Source organism: Apus apus, chromosome 19 (genome assembly GCF_020740795.1).
Source record: "Apus apus isolate bApuApu2 chromosome 19, bApuApu2.pri.cur, whole genome shotgun sequence".
Lineage (NCBI taxonomy): Eukaryota > Metazoa > Chordata > Aves > Apodiformes > Apodidae > Apus > Apus apus.
In genome coordinates this window covers 10,033,631-10,051,276 of record NC_067300.1, presented here as the reverse complement: position 1 = coordinate 10,051,276, position 17,646 = coordinate 10,033,631, and the positions used below count along the sequence as shown (strand labels likewise).

At 45.1% G+C, this 17,646-nt stretch overlaps 2 protein-coding genes and 1 long non-coding RNA gene across 8 annotated transcripts in view; 2 read left to right on the top strand and 1 right to left on the bottom strand.

Annotated features, from left to right (window-relative positions):
- Window positions 1–4,493, top strand: part of LHX6 (LIM homeobox 6) — a 17,764-nt gene extending 13,271 nt beyond the window's left edge. The window contains exons 10-11 of one of the 4 annotated variants that reach the window (XR_007891296.1): window positions 496–1,169; window positions 4,448–4,493. Coding sequence is in view for 1 of the 4 variants with exons in the window: in XM_051636757.1 (XP_051492717.1) it covers window positions 496–578 (83 nt within the window). In the remaining 3 variants the exon portion in view is untranslated. Of the gene's footprint in view, window positions 1–495; window positions 4,067–4,447 lie in introns of those variants that run through there. The other 3 variants (XR_007891297.1, XR_007891295.1, XM_051636757.1) reach the window with 3 other exon arrangements.
- Window positions 3,371–17,646, bottom strand: MORN5 (MORN repeat containing 5). Of its 3 annotated transcripts, XM_051636759.1 has the most exons (6): window positions 17,568–17,646; window positions 17,329–17,476; window positions 16,927–17,038; window positions 16,005–16,136; window positions 4,668–4,783; window positions 3,371–3,440 (listed from the first exon to the last, which is right to left on the bottom strand). In XM_051636759.1, the coding sequence occupies exons 1-5, from the start codon at window positions 17,615–17,617 to the stop codon at window positions 4,704–4,706; spliced, it is 522 nt and encodes a 173-aa protein (XP_051492719.1). In that variant the 5' UTR covers window positions 17,618–17,646; the 3' UTR covers window positions 3,371–3,440; window positions 4,668–4,703. The 3 variants fall into 3 exon arrangements, with proteins under 3 accessions (XP_051492719.1, XP_051492718.1, XP_051492720.1); XM_051636758.1 differs by lacking the exon at window positions 3,371–3,440 and having other exon boundaries at window positions 4,321–4,783; XM_051636760.1 differs by lacking the exons at window positions 3,371–3,440; window positions 4,668–4,783 and adding an exon at window positions 4,794–5,159.
- Window positions 5,154–8,698, top strand: LOC127392603 (uncharacterized). Its single transcript, XR_007891298.1, has 3 exons — window positions 5,154–5,989; window positions 8,124–8,197; window positions 8,563–8,698. It is a non-coding gene; the product is annotated as an uncharacterized LOC127392603 (long non-coding RNA).

Below are 17,646 nucleotides of genomic sequence, written 5' to 3'. Positions count from 1 at the left end.
AGTTGCAGAGTTTTCAGAAAATGTTATACTGTCCTGGTGCTGCCAGAGAAACTTCACTGCAACAAGTAGTTCCCATGATTGAGGTGCAATTACTGACTGGCAGCTGCTGCAGGGTTCTCAGGACATGGTGCTGCCCCCAGTGAGCTCCTTGGCAGCTGCTGGATCCCAGAGCAGGCCTGTTACCTGCTGGTTTCTGGTGTTGCCCAGTACAGTGCTGGTCCCTGGTTAAGGTGCCACATCCCTCTCTCAGGCCGTGCTGCCGTAGCCCCGTTACCTCCTGCCGGGCTCCTGGTGCCTTCCGGGCTGGCTCTGCTCCTTGGGCAGGGCTGGTGGCTCCCAGGCAGGCAGTGAGGCCCAGAGGGGGGTTTTCCACTGGGAAGTGGCTGTGACAGTGCAACACGTGTCCGTTCTGATGGTCCCTGGAAATGCATTTCCATCATGAGGGACGTCTGCCTGGGACAGCAGCTAACACTCCCCTCCCGTTCTTCCCACCAGGTCATCCTCTTTCAGTACTGACTGCGCAGACCCTTCCCCACCTGCCCATGGGGCTACCAGCACCACTGCCCCTCAGCCGCTGAGCCCCCGCGTCCAGCCCGAGGCACCTGGTGCCCGTCACGTGGGAGAAAGCTGCAGCATCCTCTGTTCCTGCCACTGAGCAGCACCCGACACCCCCGTCCTTCCTCCAGCGACACTCTGTGTATGTGTGTGTTGAGTGCAGAGTTACATTTTTCACTTGTTTCTTGTGGACTTGTAGTCTCTCCAAGGCGATGCCGGACACAGTCAAAGGTAGTGACTCTGCTGTGCTTGCAAAGCTCACTCCCAGTCCCGTGGGAGTATGAACAAACCGGAACATGCTGAGTCTCAGGGGGGTTGATGATCACCTCTGAACATTAAGGCAGGAGGAATTTATGTGGTTTGGCCTGATTCCCATTTTGCACCAGTGAAGCACTGTGGGTTCCCGGACATCCCTCCTGATTTCCACTTGTCTGTGTGAAATCCCAAACGGGCTTTTTTGGCTCAGCAACTCGATAGATACACAGACCTTCCTGAGCCAAACTCGTGGGTAGCTGAGACTCCACTAAGTGGAAAACATGATGCCAACTGGAAATAGGCAGTTTTTCTTCCTCCTCAAAGTGCTTTAGAATCACATGTCCTTTGATCAATCTAAGGTAAGTAAATCTTAGTGTTTTTCCCCCCATTTTGTAGGAGGGGAAACCGAGATGTCCTAAACCAAGCGGACCTGTGGGGGTTGGTGGCAGAGCCAGGACTAGCACTCTGAAGCTTTTGATCGCTGACTTGTTCTTAGGGCACTGAGTATCTCTCTCCTCTCGCAGCATCTGCCAGATCTCTGGGTTTTATTTTATTTTTTTATTCTCGTTCTTTATTAACCAGTTACTTTATTTCCTTGGAGTCATACCGGATCACAAATGGGTGATTTCAGAACACCTCTGCACAAAACTCTCAGACGTTCCGTACCTCGGGACTGGGAAATCCTTAATAGAAGCTGAGTATAAATGTGTAGAAATGTTCTGCCCTGGTGTGGACCCAAAATCAATCACTGGAAACAGTGGGGTAGAAACTGGAGATCTGTGACCAAGGTGGAAACAGCAGCCATGCCAGCAGGAATGAGTGCTGGCTGGGTGGACAGCAAGGTGATGGCCAAGGCCTTGGTCTGGCAGCAGCTCTCCAGCCCTCTCTGCTCTCCTGCTGCCATCCCTGGCTGGCTGTGGCTCTGGCCAAGTCCTTGGAGGAAGGAGGAGCCCAGGACCAGGGCAGGCACTGCAGGGCTCATTGCAACAGCGAAGGAAGTGCTCAGCAGCCTGGCCGCACATCAGGAAAATAGCTCTGAAATGATCCTTCATTGACGGGAATAACAAAGTAAACAAGTAACCTTTGCCAGCCCTCCTCATTTTGCACCGAGTCAAGAGTGGGTCTGTCATGAAACCTCTCTCCATGCAAGCACACGGGTCTGTCCTGCTGCTGAGTGTCTGTGAGGCCACGTCTCCAAGAATGCGAAAACCTTTGACGAGCCACAGTTAGTGCATAACTTGTCCGGACTGCGCCCCAGGAGCAAAGGCAGGAATCCACCCCTTCCAGAACTTGGTTTTAAGATGCGTGTTTTTCTCTCTGGGCGATCCTGGATCAATCTCCAGCATTGCCACAGGCCTGGCCACCCTGTGTTGCACACACAACAAGCCATGTCCTGCCAGTGCCTCCGAGCTCCGTGTGCCAGCGCCGGCCGGACCTGCCGCTCCAGCCACCGGGGACCCTCCTACCACAGGGACAGCCATGGGCAGCACGGGGGGCTGAGGGGCCACCAGGGGCTCTTGGTTTGGGAAGTCACTGAGTACATGCATGCAGTGGTGTTTCTTGGAACAAATATATATATATATGTAGATAGATATATCCACACACACACCTCTGTGTGTGTCTATCTTCATATATATATATATATAGAGAGAGAGAGAGATGGTAACACCCTGGGAAGTGAGCTCAGTATTCTGTCTAGATGCAGCTGGTAGCTCCATCCCCAATTTAAAACAACACTGGAAAGGAGAGAGGAAATTAAGTGTTACTGTCACCTCCTGATGTGTGAATAACCATTTCCAGTGTGTAGCCAGTGACAAGGCACAGCCACATGCCTGACCTGACCAGAGCCACCGTGGCAGACGTGTCCTGGTGTTGCCTGTTGGAATGTTTGTCACCATGAGGTCCAGGTGGGTTGCTGTGTCCACAGGCCCTGGTGGTGGTCAGCAGGGTCACCAGACCCCACTTTCTTCTCCATTTGTGCTCACACATCCTGATGACCCCCTAGTTGTGGAATTAGTGCCATTAACCAGTGGGTAGCTATTTCATTCAGGACTGAAGGAGAGACTCCAGGCTGTAACTTGACCTGACATCCCCAGTACTTGAGGTTTCCGCAGCTGTTTTGTTGAGGGAGAAAAGAGTTTGATGCATTTCCCTTCTCTCTCAGTGGTGCAATGAAATGAAAAGTATGGAGTATGTATCTGCTAGATATCAACTTAGTTACTGATAAAAAAAAAAAACAAACCAAAACCCACTTGTGAAATGCCCTGTGTATCACCCTGGTTGTAACAATGCCACAGGCCGAGGGAGCGTCGGGGGCTTCTCTCCTGGGACGTGGGGCAAACTGCCCGGGCTGGCTGGGCTTGGGCACCTGCCCCCATCAGTAGCCAGGAGCAGCTTTGCTAACTCAGAAATCAGGCTCTGTTTATATTAAGCCCAAATTGTTTGCAAAAACTGGAAGCAATTCAGCTTATGCAGTTTTAGAGCTAATTATGTGTATGGAAAATACTCAACCGTACCAAGAATGTAAGAAATCCTCTAATTTATTCAATACATTGTTTCACAAGGTATTTCACACTGACTGTTGCCGCTGAACCAAACCTTATCTCAGGTCATTTGCATTCATCTCCTGTCTGTAGATTAAAAAAAATAAAATTAAAATAATTCTCATTTTCTTAGTTTATTCAGTAATTGCCAACTGGGTTCTGGTGCAGCCGACTCCACGTCCTGAACTTTCCCAGTTGCTCTTTACAAAACCTTTTGCAGAGAGAATCCAGTGATGGTAGCTGGGGAAAGGCTTTTCACTCCGGTTTAAGAAGGTAACTAAGTCTGGCTAGGGTCTGAGAGTGGAGTGGGTTAGTTTCATGACCAATTCTTTCTATTTTGGTTTGGGCTCGTGCTGGTTAACCCCAGTGCCCGAGCGAAAGGTGCTGACACTTCCTAGCAGGGCCGGGCAGTGGGAACCAGCCCTGCTCTGCTACCTGTGCTACATCTGTGGGATGTCACCTAGAGACACACCAGTTTGATTTCATCTGCCAATCATTTTGTTGTAGCATGTTGCAATCCTGCATGTCTTGGCTACAATGGTTAAAAAAAAATAATTCTCGGAATGAGTGGACAGTCAAGACTAATATTTATTTTAAAAAAGTAAAACTAAATTGTAAGCACTTTTTTGTAAAACCAATGTCTGTTTTGTTACATACTTTTAATGTTGTGCTTTGTAAATGTCTTATTTGTGTAATAAATAAAGTTAATGCAAGTAGAAGTGCTGGCACTTACATCCAGAAAATGATGTAATTCCATTTTATTTTATTTTTAAATACTTTCTGGCTTACTAATCAAGCAGCAACCCACCCAGTTTTCCTCTTTTATTATTTTGTTAAAACTCTGGCTTCAGGAGAGTTCAACAAACGTTCCTAGTAAATGGATATAATTTCCTAGTTAGCAAACCAGTCATTAAAGAATACCTCTGGTGTACATTATTACAATGATCAATCAATATCAAAGTACTGAGCAAAAAGAGAGGAAAGGAATTCACCAGGACAGCTAACTAAAATCTGGGAAAATAATGTTGATTAAGATGGATTTGAATGACTTCAACACCGAATCTGAGGCACTCTTTTTAACAAATTGTTTTCAGGCTTAATAACGTGTACATGCACTGCTCTGCACACCTCTCAGGAAGATTACTGTGAGTACAGTCTGCTTTTCTTCCCTGGCTTTTTCTCAGCATGACTGATTAAATGATTATTTCCATTTTGTTTGTGCTGACAAAGATGACAAAAAGATTATATTCCTGTAGAGGGAAGGAGTGAGACAAATGCAGGAGGACAAATTAGATTTATTTTGAATCAGATTACCTGCTTTGGAGTATTATTGTCTAACACAAACTGTTCTCATGGCTTTGGTTTATGTTCAGCTGTTTCATCCCAAGCTTTCCGGCAGGTCCGAACGATCCACTCGTGCTCTTCATCATCTAAGAGGGAGATAAAGAGAACACCAAATGTCACTGGGTCAGATCTGCTCTTTGTGTCACTGGGGTCCAGCTCAAACAAGCAATTCTTCCTTTGAGAAATAAATGCACTTTTAGCCACCTCGTAGGACACATTTTTGTTGTTGCTTCTTTAAAAGATTGTGCTGTTGGTCGGGGTTTGTCAGGGCAGGAGATACTGGATCTGTGGCAATGACTCAGGTGGTTTGTCTGTTTGAGGAGATCAGCTTGGGTGGCATGATGAGATTTACACTTGACTTTTATTTTTGACTTTTTGGCAGGGGATGTGCAGGTGTGTTGAAACTCTCAGAAACTGAGACAAGTTTGTTTAAAATTCAGTGTCAGCATTGCTTGGTGGTTTCTGAAAAGTGAAGGTTAAGAAAAATCCACAGTCAAAACTGAGGTTCTTGTCTCCCAGCTTTTCCTTCAGTGCTGTTTTTGAGATGCACATTACAACAGGTACCCATAAGCTGAGAGAGAGGCTGGCAGAGGTACTTTAGACCATCTTGTGTCACTTTCTAGTATTCACAACTGTCATATGTATTCTCAGAGCACAAAGGCAGTGTGGAAAGAAAAAAATAAATCAATGACAATGTAGAGAAGAGCAACTGTCCAGCAGAATTTTAATAGAAGTTTTGTGTATTGCTTAAAAAAAAAAAAAAAAAAGTTGGAAAATGTTAAATTGTGGCTCCTTAATTCCAGGGATTTAAACAGTCTTGTCTCCAGAAACTGTCCTGCAGCCTTTTCTTTTGTGTTTGTGTAAGGGAAAAGGGATCTGTGTAGTACACCAGGAAGAACAAACTTCAAAAAGCCTTGAAAAAAATCAAAGTATGACTGAAAACAATACCTGTATTTATTTTTCTATAAATGATATGTATTAGAGCTGCTTCTTGTGTTTGTCATAACAAATTCATATTAGCTGCTTGTGATGTGTGTGTCTAACCTGCCTCCTTCTAAGTTTAAAGGGGTTTGTAGCAACCCTTATTACCTGAAAGAACAGATGATGGCCAGAAGGATGGAGCTGAGGGTGCTGGGACCATAGCACTTGATCCCAGTTATTTGCAGAGCTGCCCTGCTTGGGGAGGACCCAATCCATCAAGAACGAAGACTGTTGCTTGCAAGGAGACAATGTTCATGGAGATCTTTTGACTGAGGAGCTAAAGCAACGTGGCAGCGTTGGGGCTGCCCAAGGTAGGAAGGTGCTGGGAATGGAGTTGTGCTCATCTGAGATGTGGAAGTTCACAGAAGAGTATGGGGTAAATTGGGTCTGATGCACAAGTCCTCAAGCTTGGGGGTCAATCTTATTGATTGTGGTGGGCTTTGAATCAAGTCAACTTGGTTTTGCTTTTGTTTTTTTTGTGGGTTTTTTTACTTCCTTGTTTTTCCTGCCTCTCCCCCCTTTTTCTCATCACTGGTTGAGTGAGTTGAGCACAGGCCTTTGCTGCTGCCAAGGTGCTGCTTGGGATGTGAAGGGATGGGGTCACACTTGTTGTGCCACTGCTCCTCCAGCTCAGTTGGGGGCTTCCTTTAATGCCTGAGAAGTGGGTTCCCCTCGGGTAGAACAGCCAAGTTCAGCTCCTGTGTTGCACTGACATGATCTCTTTTATTCCCTGTGCTTATGACTCTCTACAGCCATAACAAAACAACCTGTTAATGGCACCTTTCTTAGCCAGGTATAAACTAGGAGAAAACAAATGCTGAAAAATATGCTAAAGGGGAAAGTAGAAAGATGAACCTTGCTTAAAGACCACACAGTCCTTCCAGAGGCAGATTCCCCTGGGGGCTGCAGCAGGAATGCAAATGTGGTCCTTGAGCTTTCTTAAAAACAGCAACAAAACCATAACCAATGCACTGGTTTTTGTTCTATGCAGGAGGTGTTCCAGCATGGGAATGGTGTGATCAGGTGAGCCCTGGGAGAGCAGCCACTGTCCAGCCCAGGCAGCTCTGCCATTCCAGCTGGAATCACTTTACCTAAAAACCCCCAAGTTTATCTGAGCTTGGAATAATGGCAATAAAATGAAACTTTGTCTATTCCTGCCATGGTGAAGGGATACAGAGCAGGTACACGTGCTGTATATACATCACCCCTGTGCAGCCCATACCTGGGGACAGAGCTACCTGGCTCACTGGGCATCAGAATCAATCCCCCTGCTCTCCAGGGAGCAGCCCCAGCACATGCTTTGGGAGCATCCCGGGATCTGCCCTGAGAGGCAGGAGCTGCCTTGGCTGTGTGTGTAACAGGGTTCAGGTGTATCCCTGGATGCTCAGGCCATTTCCTTCTGCACTCTGGCTTTTCATGGTCTAGGAAAGCACCCCGGACAGGTTGCTCTAAGGACTGCAGCCTCCCCAGGCTCATCCCAAGCTGTCTGGCCTCACTCGCAGCCAGTTGGATCAGATGGAAACACTGAATGAGTTCTATTAATTTCAACTTTGTATGAAAAGGAAAAATAGATGTAATGACTCAATATTCCAAAAAATAACCTAAAGCAAATCCCTAGGGCTGCCATCCACCCTGCACACCCTGCTCCTTGCTTTAAGTAAGGGGAAACAAAAGCATCGATGCGGTGTAGAGAGAGGAACCCCAAACCCAGCGATGAGAATGGCTCCAGGGCTAGCTGTGTGAGGAGAGGCAGGGGAATATGAGAATGTAAAGAGTTAAGCTATGGTAAAACATACTTTTGCTACACTAAAGAAGACTGGTTGATAATTACTGTAGTTTTAGGGCTATTTGAATCAGTGCAGCTGCAACCTCTTCAGTAGTAACCCCTGAAACAAGACAAACTGGGTTTATTGTACTGAACAAGTCTTAAAGCTCCTCCCTGATTGTTAGTAATTGGCAGCAATGGACTTAACAGCCTCTTGACTACCCTTTTTACACTCTACCTGACTGTGCAGCTAACAATTTAAATCACAGATGCCGATCCCTCTTTGTGGCAGCTGCTTGTTAACTACACGTTCCTCTTTTTCTGTCCCTGGCTGCTTCCATAACCCTGCAACACCAGGGTTAGATTGAAGAATCACATTTCATCAATATTTAAAATAGAATTAAACCTTGAAGTTTGATTAATGCTACCAGATAGTGAGTTGTAATTACTATTTTGCAAATTGCAATTGTTTGAATATGTTAATATGATTGTCTAAGCACATCTTCACCTTCAGAAATAATTTCCCTTTTAAAAAAGATTTGAAAAAAATACAAACTCTTTAATCAGTGGGAAATTATCACCCTGTGCACAATTAGGTGGTATGGGGCTCTCCATGTTGTGTGCTGAATATTGTGTCAGCAAATTTATCTTTAAAAGTTTATAATTTTTTTTTTTTTTAGATTTTCCTCAGTAGGATAAACATCCCTGGAGCAGCCTGTGCTGAACCAGGACTGAACTGTGTTGATATTTGAAGGTAAAGAAAAAAAAGCTTTGTCTCATTTTTTTTATTGCGTGTTTATGTGGTGTATCCCTGTTCCATTAGTAGATGTTAATGAGTTATTTTGTCCAAAGTTAGTGAAATACGATGATTGCAATCATGGCAGTTCACTGAAGTCTTGAAACGTAGTGAGAGATTTTAACGGATGAGCTGTTAGAATGTATGTCAGTATTGCCTGATTCTTTTGAATTCTTTTCTTGTGTCTCAATCAAAAATAAGACTGGTTTTCTAGCACCCACAAATTGTATTTGGAATATTGTGGGCCAGATCCTCAGCCAGCCCAAACTGGGATAGTGTATCTTTCATTTTTGTGATGAATTCTGGCTGTTTTCACTGGGCAGGCAGAGGCACACGGAGCCAACCCTGGCAACCTCCTGCACACCTGCTCCCCAGGAAGAACATCTGCCCTCAGCTGATGGGCAACCAGGGGTGCAAGTCCTGCGGATCCACGGTTGGACACTGTCTGCACAGTCACAAGGTCAGTTTGGACAGGGCCTTTTTAGGCAAATAAGACCCAGTTAAATCTGTTGGTCATGCTGTGTTCCTCTAACTAGCCTATTTCAAAATTAGTTCTCAACAAATCTTGCTTTGCAATTTTCTTCCTTGCTTTGGGTGGCTTTAGGGGAAGCTCCAAACCCCAGCAAAGTCCAAGCAGGTGTCTGTCACAAAGGCTGCTTGATGTATTCCACAGGGAGCTCACGCTGCAGCCCACTGAAATCAGGGGGTTTCTGCTCTCTGCAAAATGAAGCCACTTGTCCAATTTCCAAAGTTCAGTCTAAAAGTAGCGGCAGAAGAGACTCCCCAGCTACACACTCCAGATTTATCTCTCCACTGGGATTAGAAACAGCTGAAAACTCAGGGTGGGCTTGCTCCAGGGTGCTTCCAAGGGACGACTTGAAAACACACTGTAATTTAGGTGCATTTAATCTTCCTATATTAAGTGCATATTGCAAAGTTTAGGATGATTTGCTTCTAGCTATCGTGTTTCTGTGTTGCTTGTGGAGACCTCAGCTGGGAGAGTCTCGTTTGGACTCAGCACACTTTGGTGTCTGCCAGCATGCAGAGTAGATCCTGTCAGCAAACTGCAGGACTGGCTGGCAGGCTCTGGGTTTGCCCTCTTAACCAACACTTTCCCAGGAACCCGCTGGAGCTCCCCAGGAAGATGTACTGCATTGAAATTACAATACTTAGTGGCTTATACAGGGAAAACCCCTCCATTGTTCATCTTAAAAGCCTTGTCTGACTCTGTGTCAGGTCTTCGTAGTGGGTAGCTCTGTGTGTCCCTGGTGTCTTAGAGGCTTTGTCTGCACTGGAGCCTGATGCTCTCCACAGCTCTGACCCTTGGCTCCCTCCTGCCCAGCCAGGCAGGGCTGCACATCCTACCTTGTTGTGCCCTGGCATGTCCCTCCATCAGGACAATCAGGCTCACGGCTCCAGTGTCCCCAAGGACACAGCTGTGTGGGAAGAAGGACACAGCCGTGTGGGAAGAGCCACTTTCCACCACTGTGGCTTGCAAGAGGGTGTGTTTACAATAGACAATCCTTGACCAAGAGCTGTTTCCTCTGTTTGCAGAGGGCCGAGCGCACACGGCTCATTGTAAACAACAATATCACTTCATTCTTTCGCCTGCCTGACTCCTCCCGTCACCCGCCGTGCAGTTTATCATGTTCTTCCACTGCACAATCACCACCCCCTGTGATAGCATCTCAGGCACAGACTCTGCCTGGCACACCCCTTCCATTTCCACTGTCCCCCCTGGGTCCCCAGCACCACCTTCCTTACTGCACCTGACCCCACCAACATCAAGGCTGGCAAGAAAACGGGAAACGTTTTCAATTAACCTTTGCCTCCACCCACAAATTCTCATCCTTCCATTTACTCTTAATTACTGTAATTCCAAAATGGCCCCCAAATGAACTTTCCATCTCTTGTAAAACTTGTTTTCACATGAATGGTAGAGTTGAATATAAGCACCTATAAGACTTGTGTGTAACCTCCTTAATGGACTCACAATAGGATGGCCAGCACACAAAGATGTTGTTCTTGGCATGTCACCCTTTGGAGCTGAAACTTTCACAGTTTTCAAAATGATCAGTATTTTAAGATCAGGAAATCACAAGGAACAATGTATCTGCAAAAGCTCCAGCTACTGAAATGGCTGTGCTAACCTACATCATGATGTTATCGTTGTTGGCCAGAGTCTTGAATATAAATCATATTGGTTCTTAATCTATTTTACTGAATGAGCAACATTTTAGACTAAAACATGTGAGCCAAATTTAATCTAAACACTTTCTTGGTTGCACAGATGAGAAGTCTCCAACCATCTCAGACACTGAGAAAGACATCATGAGGATGCATTTAGCAATGGCATCCCAGATGGGCCTGAACTGAGATATTTCTAGATAAAAATATATGACAAGGCTTAGAATGGATAGGAAAATGAGTCCAATATTTTTAAAGTGTTTAGGATAGAGCAAGAATAGAGGTGAAGCTACTTCTCACAGGAGTCTGGGATCTTCTCTTTAAATTGACTCAATTCTCTTCTGCCACCTCCACTTCATACTCAGTCATTTCCCTTGCCCACTGAGCAGTCCCCAGTTTGATACTTGCTCATGTTCTGCTTCTCCTCCTTCTAAGATCTGCCTCCTCAACTCATTTATTTGTTAGGCACTGGAGATTATTTAGGTCCCAAGCTCTCACCTCAGGACAAAAGCCATCTAACAGAAAAATAGGAAGTGGTAGGTGAGTGACACCTGGAGACCCAGCAGGAAGAGCTATAATGCAATTCCTAACATTCCTCTTAATTTCTTATTTTTCAAATCTTCTGACTATCATGGAAGCAGTGAGTCTGGAAAGCAAGTACCAGAAAACTGGAGTATGAATATGGGCAAAAACCCCAAGTCCTGGGATTAGATGCAGGAAAAAAAGTGTACGGGAGATGGAGGAGACAGGACCAAAAGGTGAGTTTCTGTGGACTGGTGTAGAACCTCAGGGGAAAAGAAAACAAGCTGAGTGTCATGGCAGAGAGAGAAAACATATTTTGCAGTGGTATTTTGGAGGAATGGGAATCAAAGAGGCCAGAAAGAGGAGTTAGCAGGAAAAAGGACAAGCACTTCAGCTGTTGCAAGAAAAACAAAGGGCTACTCGTGTCCCTCTGCTCCACTTCTGTGAAGGGAGAGTAGCACTGGCTGTTTTACAAAGCCCTGTTTGCAGAAATAAGTTTGTCAGGCAAAGTAAAGAGAAAAAGATCAATGGATTGCAATAAAGAGCACTTCACATAAAAATGAGTAAAATTTACAATTCAGTTAACTTGTTAAATGTTAAAAAATCAGCAAACAATAGACACAATTTGTTTTGTTCAGAGCCCAGAGGTAGAGACTAAATCCTCTAAATTAATTTCTGCAAAAGCTGTTGTGTTTTTTTTTTTCCAAACAGGTCTGGATCCTATTCGTTGTAGAATATACTGATTACCAACTATTTTTAAGAGCTTTACACAAACATTATTTCTTTTGTTGTGTGAAATGCAGAATCAGCCATCTGGCAAATGCCCCAGAGCTAAAATCTTTTACATGACATATAATTCAAAATGATTAAATATACAACAGAAAATAGCTATAGCATTGCACTTAAAATAGCATGAACTTTCGCTGCCGATCAAAACTGATTTCTTTAGCTTAACAAGTATCCAAAGAACAATTATTTGAAGAGCTTTTAAGAGTTTCAATATGTAGGAACTAAGCCTCATCTAAATTCAGTATCTTAAGTCAAATAAAAAAGAAACAAATGTACAAAAGATTAAATGGTCCTGCCTTGTAAGTAGACATTTAAATCTATGGGAAGCTAAATTCATTCGAACAAAAATACTATATTCCCTCTGCATGTGGATTGCTGGGGCTTTCCTCTGCAAAGGGCATCTGCCAAAACAACTCTTGCATTCTTAGGCAACGAGTGGGGACTGGCCTGGAATCAGACTGTTCATCCCCTCCCTCCACCAGCAGAATGGGCAATTTCAAAGAAGAAGAGGGAATAAAGCTCCGTGCGTGATCCTCAAGTGCAGTCAATCTTTTTGCCTGCACCACAGTCGACTTGAACTTCAACTTGCTGTCTTTCTTCCAGAAATATTCCAGGCCTGAAAAATTGCCAGGTCCTCATCCCACACCCAACTTTCCAGTAGTTTATGAGACAGAGCACGCAAACATCTGCATGTGTTTGGGGTACATGAGGGTCGGTATAGAAATATTGGCCTGTGAAGTTATGGAGTGGTTGTGGTTCTGTTTCTCAACTCCATTTTTCAGAGCAGTTGAAGTCTACATTTCTCAAAAGGCACTTGGTACAAGTCAGATCTGGGTTGTAAGAGAAAAAAAATCTAAATGTAGATTTATCTCATGGATTTGAATACCTGGATGAACCTGAAATGGATGAATACATCAGTGCTGACTGTCCAAAAAATGTTGCTTGTACGTTCTTTCAGACCAGGCATGAGAACCTTCAGCCCATGGTAACAGGAGGAGGAAACTGTTAGGCTGTGATTATTGAGGCTTAACATGAAAATGGCTTTGCACCCTTCCCTCAAAACCAAGGAACCTCTGCTGTTCTAACCTCAAACTTGTCTAAAGTATAATAATGTTCTTGCATCTTGACCTTTTCAGCTCGTAATGATTCCTGAAGCAGCAGGATTTTTCCTGCTGCTTTTTACAAGACTTTCAGGCTTGTAGAAATCCTAAGCTGATTGCTGGCTGGCTTGGAACTGCAAGAACATCAAAAACTCTCCTCTGAAGTAGACAATTGTCCTGGTTTTCCAGGCCTAATCCTGCTCTAGACAATATGCATGTTAATTCAGTTACCTGACTGAGCTTTTAGGGTAAGGGCAGGTTTTGTGTCCTCCTGCTAATGATGCTGTGTGACCAGATGCATTTATTTCAAGCAATATTATTGACTGCAGCACAGAGAGCAACCCTGTGCACCACACACATACTAATTAAACCTGAGGATGGAATATGAAAGTTGTAAAACAAATATTCTCATATTACAAAGACCAAAAGCATGGTTTGTATTATTTAACCCCTCCTTGGAAGAACCACAGGAGAAACAGAGCAGTTTTAATCAGAGGTATCTTTGCTTTTCATCAAAAGAGAGGTGACCCAGGCAATCTCCTGTAATCTTTTCCATCTCAGCAGATCAAAATTTATACTTTGATGGTATTGTCTCTTTCAAAGCTATGGGCTTCCCTGATATTCTGGGGTCCTAAAACCTGAATGTCATTGCTCTTCTTGTACCTCCCTGCTTTGCATTAAGCATAACATCATACTGAAAAACTGGGAAATCTTCCCATCTTTCTATTGACCAAACAGTGCTACAAAGGTGCCAGGAGTCTTATTTCTGGAAAGAAAGGGGAAAAAAAAAGCAATACTCCTAGTGAAACAGGAGTCTAGTCCTAGTATCTGTTCAAAATAAACATCATCTCTTCTTACAAATGAGCATTCCCACTCTTTTTTATGTGTCCAATTCTTTGCAATACTGGAAAAAAAGAAAAGATTGAAGAGCACATGGAGAATCAAGAGAAATTTGAGCATCCCCAAGGAAACCGAGGTTTAGGGATGGAGTAATAACTGCAGGATCATAATGAGAATTTGGAAAACGTTACTAGATAAAAACCTTTAACAAAACTGCTGCTGTCATTTCATTCCCTGGGCCTGATTATGTTCTCGTGATGGGCCTTTGCCTGGCTCTTCCAGTGAGAGCTCACATGAGGATCAGACCTCCACGCTGGCAAACACGAGCCTCCCCAGATGCAGCAGGAGTCTCCCCCGAGCTCCAGGCACACTCAGCTTGACCAAGAAGTGGTGGAGGTTCCCAGTGGTGTCTGTTTTCCCTCCTTGGGAAGGGCACCTGGCTGCTGGTGGGCAGGGCGGTGCCAGGGCTTCCTCACCCTCCTGCCCAAACAGCCCAGAAACAATCAGAAATGGCTTCAGAATAGGGCCAGGGTGAAAGGTGAGGACTGGAGTATTCTGAGAGCCTGCTGCCAGCCCTGAGGAAGATAGTGTCATTTTGGTAAACCTGTCAAGCTGCTGTAAGAACTTCCTGAATGCTTCCTACCATCTGCTTTTGATGCTTTCAAGACTTGGCTGGAAGCCTGGAGGTTTTCCTGCTCCTTCCTGCCCAACCTATAATGGAGTAATTCTGGATCTGTTCCCTGTCATCCCAGCCTCTTCCTCAGTTTCTTCTGCTTACAGCTGGTTTTTTTTACATTTTTTTTCCTTTTTTTAATTTTTTTTTTTTCATTGCAGTGGCCTTGTGCCCTGAATCATCTCTCCTGGGGGGTGAGAGTTCCTCTGATGTTGAACAAGTGCTGGGTTTTTCAATTGTGTTCACGTTCTGGAGAGGAAGGGTCTGGCCTACATGCCACATTCCTTCTTCACCCTCACATCAACAAGCTCTAACTTTGTGCCCAGGGCCCCACAAAGCCCATCTCCAGCAGCTCCCTGGGACCTCCTGCTGTGCTGCTCTGCCCAGCCAATATTGATGGATATAATTTGTAGTGCTTGAGATAAATGTCATCAAGGACAATGAGTTCAAAGAACAGATTAAAAAACAATAAATTGAATTCCAAGGCGTTCCCTCCTGTACTAATCTGTGTAGGTTCCTGTGTTTTTGGAAAGCATGTTGCTTATCTTCCTCATCAGTAGGCCCACTGCATTCCAGTATTTTGGATCAATGCCATTTGTAATAATCTAGATTAGTTTTTATTCAACGTTTATAAAACAGGCCATGTATCATAGGGTATATTTTATAGCAGATGGTATCTCCAATTCATTTAACCCCCCCTTCACTTCCCTCCTCCAATATCACAGTGTGTACTTAGGAAAGCTCTTGAAAGTAGAGCTGAACAGAATTTTTTTCCAACAAATAGTAAATTTGCTGGAAAAATGGAGTTTCTAAGAAACAAAACTGTTAAACTGGGGCAGACTGAAAATGAAATGTTCTGTCTTCCTGAAACACCAGGTCTTGCTATTTGGACATTTGGAAAAAAATGGTGAGTGGTTGCTTTCAGAAAGTATTTTCATCTTAAAAAAAATCTGCATTAAGAAGTGCTAAACAGAAAGGTTAAACACCCAGAACAGGAAGCCTTTGCTTCAGGCCAGGTTACATTGTGAGTTATTCCAATGTCAACTGCTTGGGGATCCTCTGTGTGGTTTTAATTTGAAAAGTTTCTCTTTTGGCTTGATGAGAACTAATTTGCCCTAAAGTTCATTCATTTGAGGACTTGTTCACAGGACCCAACACTTGCCAAATGCTACACCTCTACAAGGTGACAAGTTCCCTGCTCAGTAAGGCACCTAAATGCAGCCCTAAGGCTCCTTTCAACAAAAGGGACTATTTTAATGTGTAGAGATGAGCACATGCTTAAGCACTTTGCCCGGTTACCAGGTGGAGTTTATTATCCTCCAGGACCACTGGTGATCACCTCACAACCACTCCCTTGCTTGAGATCATCGTGGAAGAGACTGAAGATTTTCCTGAGCCCAACACACTAAACGGTAATAAAATCCATTTGTTCATATCTGCTTGGAAACACTTCATTGTCATTTTGCAAAATATGATTTAAGCAACTCTGGGGATTCATAAATCACTGATACAAATAAGTAAGTTAAAAATATTTTTGCTCAGTGATAACAGAATCAAATAATGGACTTTTTATGTTTTAAATTCTATCGTGCATCCTAGATGATATTGCAAATAAACTGGTTTTAGTTCATCTTACAGAAAAAGTTGATCATACCTGCATTTCTCAGAAACCTGAGTTTGTAGTCAGTGATAACTCTGGTTTCAGGATTATAGAATCCATCCCCACAGTCGTAACATCCTTCTGGGATCTTTCTGGGAGGATCCAGATTTGTAAGCTGGGAAATGCCTAAAGAAAAAAAAAAACAAAACACAACAAAGGGCTTGCTTTATTGTGCCTCCCCCCCTCATTGTGCCTTGATAAAACATTTTGCTGATTTTTCAGGTGGAAATGAAAATGGCAAATAGGCAAAAAAGTGTGTGGTAGAAAGATATCACTTGGATTTCCTCATTCATGGTCCTGTGATCCAGCCCTCTAAGCTAACATTACAAATATGATCCCGAACTCCAAAGTGGGGCCAGGAGGGTCTTGCTGGCCTCACAGAGCAGCTACACGTCACTGCTAAAATATTCTGTGGATAAAGAAGAGTATTTTCTGTATGACGTTACGTATTTTACTCACTTGGTCCTTATAAATCTTTTCACTACAGACCATTAATAACATTCTAAAAGTCTTTAGCAAAAATTCAGGCTGGACACAAATGTGTCTTTTGCTATCTGCTAAAAAGCTACGTGGGACAGATGCACTCAAGCTTCACATGATGTTCTGGCTGTGAATTCGTTGGTTTTGCTCAACTGTGCTACACTGAAAGCTGCCTGCCAGTGCAGGGAAGGTGGGATGGGTCAAAGGGCTGCCCAGAGGCTGTGGGTAACAAAGGCAGGTCCAGCAGGGCCCAGCTCGGGGTGCTGCTGGTGGAAGGTGGTGTCAGCATTCCTCTGGCAGCTCCGATGGTCGGGTCCTGAAACTAGCCAGAGCATTTCTGCTCCATGTTACTCATGTAGCCGAATTAATCTTTCTTAAGCAAAGTTGTTAGCTTAATTCCTTCCAGACCCTTTGGATCGCAGACGCAATTCAGTACCTGCTGGTTTCAGACCAGAGCAGATTTCTGTGTAAAATCTCCTGTCGTAGCCGTCACAGTAATGCCATTTTTTATCTTTGTATTCGAGACCATCTGCAAAAGTGTATTCCCCCTGCAAAGGGGGATCAAGCGCAGTCAATAACCGTGATGGAGGGCAGGGGCAGGGCCAGCGCTCCCGCTGCCAAACCGCGCGGGGGCCGAGCCGGGGCTTCCACAGCCCCGGGAGCCCATCGGGGGGTACCCGGCCCCCAGCAGCCCCCCCTCACACTGGCCTGCCTGCCAGACACCGCCGTGGGGACCCAAAATTGGCCTGGCTCGCAAATCCACTGATTTCATCCCCAAACCCGCCCCGCAGCCTCTCGGGGGGGCTCTGGGAGGACCCCCCTCCCCCGGCCGCGGTACCTGCGAGGGCACCCCGCGGTGCCAAACCGCCCGGTATCTGCCTCCGTTGGGGAAAAGCAGCTCTCCCTCCCCGTCAAACATCCCGTCCCTCAGCCTGCCCCGGTATTCGGTGCCGGTCGACAGCGTGTAGCAGCCCAGCCCCTCCATCCTGGAAGAGACAAACCGCTTGGGGAGCGGGAGGGACGGGAGGGGAGCCCCCCCAGCCCCCCCAGCCCCCCCACCCCCGCCCCTCCCCGCACCTGCCGCGCACGCTGTCCCCGCGGTACCGGCCGCCCGTCACCTCCTCCATGGCGGCCCCGCCGCGTCACCATGGCAACC